Source organism: Carlito syrichta, unplaced genomic scaffold (genome assembly GCF_000164805.1).
Source record: "Carlito syrichta isolate Samal-C Ts95f unplaced genomic scaffold, Tarsius_syrichta-2.0.1 Scaffold305775, whole genome shotgun sequence".
Classification (NCBI taxonomy): Eukaryota; Metazoa; Chordata; class Mammalia; order Primates; family Tarsiidae; genus Carlito; species Carlito syrichta.
Genome location: NW_007249871.1, coordinates 336,716 through 342,017, shown reverse-complemented (window position 1 = coordinate 342,017; position 5,302 = coordinate 336,716). Strand labels below are relative to the sequence as shown.

Genomic DNA, 5,302 nt, shown 5'->3' with positions numbered 1-5,302 from the left:
CATATGAATTTGTTGAGGAGAAGGCACAAATATTCAGTCCACAGCATGGGCTAATAGATAAGATGGCAATGTAGTTGATTATTCAGTTGAGCCTCTGAAGGTAAAGCCATCACATTCTGTGAGTGTGGGAACAGGGATGGCCCATCAACTGGTGAGGTCAAAGTGCCAGTTATCTGGACACAAAGCCATCTCTCAGAACAGGAATGAACAACTTCACCTCTTCACTCACCTTGGGCATGCATTATCAGGATGTCTAGGGAAGAAATCCTGCAGGCAAGTCCACCCTTTGAAATCAGAGCATAGATATCTGCAGATGGCCAGAGGAATGACTCAGGGTCCTGGACCTATTTATGCGTTTCATGTAATAACTGTTCATTTCCTTGTGTCTTTCCTTTAAAATTAATAAAGTCTTTAAGATCTAGCTCTTCCTAGCTGCACTAGGGAAACACAGGGAGTGTGTCCACCAGGACCTGAATGTTAAAGGGAGAGCATTACTTCCTGGAGTAAAACAGGGCAGTAGCAGCAGGAACAGACAAGGGAAAGGGTGGGGCCTAGGGCACAATGTGAAGTGCACTTGGTTTTAGCTCGCAGTACTTTTTTCCAGTTTTACTTTGGAGAAGATGGACCTGGTTTTAGTATAGGTCTGATTTCTCTTTATAGCTCTCCACCTCTGCTGCACCAGAGGGTTTTTTCTTTTCAGGTTTTATTCTCTGGGGATGTAGACACAGATCCCTGTTCCTCATTTTGCCACAGTGGACCCTTGGTCCTAGGTCATGGTTTTGGGGTTTCTCCATTGCTTGTTTGCTCTCCTGGAAACATGCTGGACAGTTTGTCCTTGGCATGGCTGAGGGATCCCACCTTATTGTAGAGCACCTAGGCCCCTAGTTCCACGACCACTTGTCACACATCGTCACAAAGTCCCAAGCCTCCAGCCTTCTAAGGTTACACTTTCCTTTAAAATGCAAACAGACTATCTCTGTCCTGTCTCCATTCATTTGGGGAAGTCTAGTGCCCTGGGTGATATGCCCAGGATTTCCAGGAAGGGGTGTGTCCTCCTGGTCTCCTTTGCCTTTGCATTCCTGCTTGTAACTTCCTTCTCAATCTCCAACAGGCTTCTAGGGTTGCTATCCACCTACTCCACTCCGTCCCACGTGTGGACAGTGCCCTGCCTTCTGCATTCCTGAATGCATCGTTTATAGGAGATGATGGTTTATAATGGAACAGCACCAAGGAGTGGAACCAACTTAAAATATAATGCTAGACATCTTCATTCTTCATGTTCCTTGGCCATCTCTACCCTGGGAATTTCTTACCAGTTACTTTCCTTCTTAGACTCTAGCCTTCTGCCATTTCACCAACTCTTCCTACACAAGCCTTTCTACTGTATTCTCTCTCTACTCCCAGTTCCAGCTTATCCTATCATTCACCACTTAGCTATCAGAAGGTAACTCCTAAATTCCTATCACTTTACTGAGCAACCCAGTTTTCTTGTTGTAGCTCTTCTCTTCAGACTAACTGGGATCCTTCCTGTCATAACCAAATGACTCATTAATCAGCTTTCAAGCAAAAAGAACCATCTCCTTTGAGATGAATTCTGCCTGCCTGTTTATCTATGGTATAAAACAACAACAATTTCATAATGCTCACAGAGTGTCTGGGTCAGGTCAGGGCACAGCAAGGATGACTTGCCTCTCCTCTGTGATGTCTAGGGTGCAGCTGGAAGACTCAAGCAGCTAGAGATGACTTGAAGGGCTAGGGGCTATAATCATGTGAAGGCTTCTTCACTCATATGTTGGTTGTGATGACTTGAAGGATGGGGCTCAGCTGGACTGTCCAGTGAAGCACCCACATATGACCTCTCCTTATAGCTTGGGCTTTCTCACATCATAGTAGTCAGTCTTCTAATATGGAGGCTCAGGGCTCCAGGGAACAAGGAAATGCTGAAGGACCTTTTATTACTAAACCTCAGAAGTTATATAGCAACCAGATTAAAGGGGAGGCAGCATAGACCTCACTTCTCAATGAGATTACCACAGATTTTGTGGACATGCTTTAAAATGGCCACGTGTCCCCTTCCTACAGAATGCTGACACACAGCTCCTGGCATTGACAAGGGTCGAGGGGCCCATCTCTGGGACTTTGTTAGGCTTTCCCATCTGCCTACCCAGACTTCCTCTACGGATATGTGAGGTATGGCTCCTCTACAATTTTCCAGTCATAGAAAGCCTTGGGCTTCTTGTTTGCACTTCTAAGAGTATCAGGATTTGGAGGTGGGGCTGGGAGCCAGTACACTTGCTGTTGGCCCTTATAGCTACAAAACTCTTGTCTTGTGTCCACGAACTGGTTCCCCGGGAAGGCAGAATCTGCATTTTTCACTACCACCTCCAGTGGCCTCACCAAGGTGGGCTGCAGGAGCCTGGTGGCCAGTGCCCAGTGTCAGTCTCAGGAGGCCTCTGTGACTGTTGACTCTGAGCTAGCACGGACAAGGTGGGGAGATGCTGCCAGATGGAGCAGGACCTCTCTTCTCAAGGGTGCACCTTCTCAGATCCTATTGCTTTTCTGTCAGTTCTTTGGAGAAGGGACATTGTTGGAGCTTGTCTTGTAACATATGGGTCAAGGACAGTAGCTTCTGGTCCTGCAGTTTCTGTGGAAGACCCTACAAGCTCCCACACATTCACCAGATAGGGAAACTCACTTCTGACCTCTACCCATAAATAATGAAATGAACCTTCACACAGTCACAACAAGTTGATTCTGGAGCCCCAAGCCTCTTCCTGAGGTCATGCTAAGAGTCTCACCATCAAAATGTGGCTCAGAAACACTGGTTTTGTTTGGGAGTCAGTCCTTGCATGTTGGTCTGTAAACTCCACAAGGGGCAGTAACAGCATCTGCTTCGTCCATACAGTATTTTACTAAGTATCTGGCCCTAGGTAAATATTGGCTAATGATGCATTTGGACAGCTCTGAGGGTTAGCTGGGAAACTCTAATGGTTACAGAGATGACGCTTACACAGGGTGGCAAACATAAAAGCTATAGGAACCAGGCAAGTTATGTTGGCAAGTAATGTTATGAGAAAAGCTGGCAGGCTGGGGCCTGAGGCCTGCAGGAGGCTCCCTGCTCCCGTGCAGAGAACAGCCACTTTCCTGCCTTGTTGAAGGCAGGCCCAGAGCTGCCAGATTTTCTTAGTATTCAAGAAAGGGTGAAAAGTGAGATCTATTAACTTTCCCAATTTTTAAGTGCTGCCAATGTATTCAATATTTTTTTAAACCAAATATTTATTGTGTGAGTAATTGCTGGACTTCTTAAGATGAACTGGATGCCGCAGCAGCTGCCCTCTTGGATTCAGGTGTTGTTCCTTCACAGAATCCTTGCTTGAATCTGCCTCATCCAACCAGTCCCTGTGGTATTTCGTCTTTTAGCCTTGGCACTCCAGTTACACTTTCTCTTGCGCTTGGCAGGGTAGCCACATTTGCCACAGGTCGACTTTTGAAGGTGGTAGGCCTTAGAGCCACGGCAGCGGCACAGCGTGTGCGTCTTATCGCAATGCTTTCCAAACGATGACGTTCCATTCCTCATCTCACTTCAATGTATTCAATTAAAAAAAAAAAACTAGCCGGGCTCGGTGGCTCAGCCTGTAATCCCGCGCCTTTGGGAGGCTGAGGTGAGTGGATTGCCTGATCCCGCGGGTTCAAGACTCGCCTGGGCAGCAAGACCTCATCTCTACAATAAATCAAAAATCAGCCGGGCATGGTAGCGCGCGCCTGTAATTCCGGCTACTCGGAAGGCTGAGGTGGAAGGATCGCCAGAGCCCAGTGGGTCGAGGCTGCGGTGGCCGGGAGCGGCCCCACTGCACTCCAGTCTGGGCGACTGAATGAAACTCCAACTCAAAAAAAAAACTATGCATTTTTTTTCTGTAGCCAACAAAACACATTTGTGGGCTGGATGCAACAGGTGAACTGCCAGCTGCAACCTCTGTAACCTACAGGATTAACTCTGGTACACAGGAGTTGGCCAGATCCTTGGATTAGTGCAGCTCAAACCCCTCCTCCCCGCACTCCAGGAAACGGTGGCGGTGGCACCTCCACCCCGACCCTGACCCCGCTTGTAGTTAGTCAGCATCCCCACAACAGCTGCACTGGAAGGTCCTTCTTAGGCTCCTGTGACCCCTGCAAGAAGATTATACCTGCAAATCCCCAAAGCCAGCAGCCCAGGGGTGGGGGAAGGGAAGGGAAAGAGAAGCTGGGCAGACAAGAAGGTCCCAGCCAGCTCTCCCTACCCCACTCCGCCCCACCCAGGTGGGCCTCTCTCTCCATCACCTTCCCTGGGTCCCTGTCAGACGAAAAAGACACTCTCCCCGGCTTGAGCCAAGACAGCTGGATTTTTTCCAAAGGATTTTTAGTAGCAATGAAGGGAAAGCGCAAAGGGACATAAACAGAACGAGGCGGCCTAGAAATGGGAGTGTTTTCAGAGCTTGCTTTTGGGAACCCAGGAGGGCTGTGGATCCGTCAGATAGCAGGACCGAGGGGATGCACTGGGAAAAGAGGGAAGGAGGAGTGGGTTTCCATTCCCGGTAAGGAGAGAGGCAGTTCAGAGAGAAGGGGACGGTGAGAAGGAGGTCGTCCACGCTGGGGAAGAAGAGGCGGGAGACGGCGGGAATCTAGAAAATTGCGGGGATGGGTGTTTCCATTCCTGAGAAGGGGAAACCAGATGGTGGGGGGTTGGGGGGGGCGAATGCGCGAAGAGTCTCACGCTAGAAAGGAGGAGACGGCTCTGCAGAAGGGCCCTGAGTAGGGAAAGCGAGTCAGTGTCTGGGACTCCTGGGCGAGCAAGAGCAGGAGCAGCTCTTAGCAGTCCCTGTCCCGGGCAGGTTTGAAAGCAGCCGTGCCCTAGTGACGCCGGAAAGATGGAGCGGTTGTCATGGCGACGAGGAGCACACATCCGAAATAAATAAGCAGTCCGGGTTGCAGCAGCCGCCCCCCCTCGGGACCCGAGCGCGGGGGAGGGGGCCCCGCGGGCCCGGGTCCCCGCAGTCCGCGAGTGCCCGCCATTGGCAGAGCCGGAGGGGAGGTCACCCCCCGGGGGGCGAATGGTACAGTCCTCCGCCCGCGCCTCGGCAGGCAGCGAGAGAGGGAGCGAGGAGCCCCGCGCAGCCGCCGCCGCCGCCCGCGGAGCTGCGAGCCGAGCCGGGAGGCAGCGATGGAGGGAGTCAGCAGCCACCGCACCCTGTCCTACAGCCGCTGGAGCTACGACAGGTAGGGCGTGCCCCGAGGATGGATCCTCCGGGGGCCCTGCGTGGGCGCC

General features: G+C 51.1%; 1 protein-coding gene and 1 pseudogene across 1 annotated transcript in view; one reads left to right on the top strand and one right to left on the bottom strand.

The window, feature by feature from the left end:
- Positions 1-3,303: 3,303 nt before the first annotated feature.
- Positions 3,304-3,577, bottom strand: LOC110596028 (annotated as a pseudogene).
- A 1,568-nt stretch (positions 3,578-5,145) lies between these two features.
- Positions 5,146-5,302, top strand: part of TUB (tubby bipartite transcription factor) — an 87,732-nt gene continuing 87,575 nt past the window's right edge. The window contains exon 1 of the mRNA XM_021714787.1: positions 5,146-5,253. Coding sequence (XP_021570462.1) covers positions 5,198-5,253 — 56 coding nt within the window. The 5' untranslated portion in view covers positions 5,146-5,197. The remainder of the gene's footprint in view (positions 5,254-5,302) is intronic.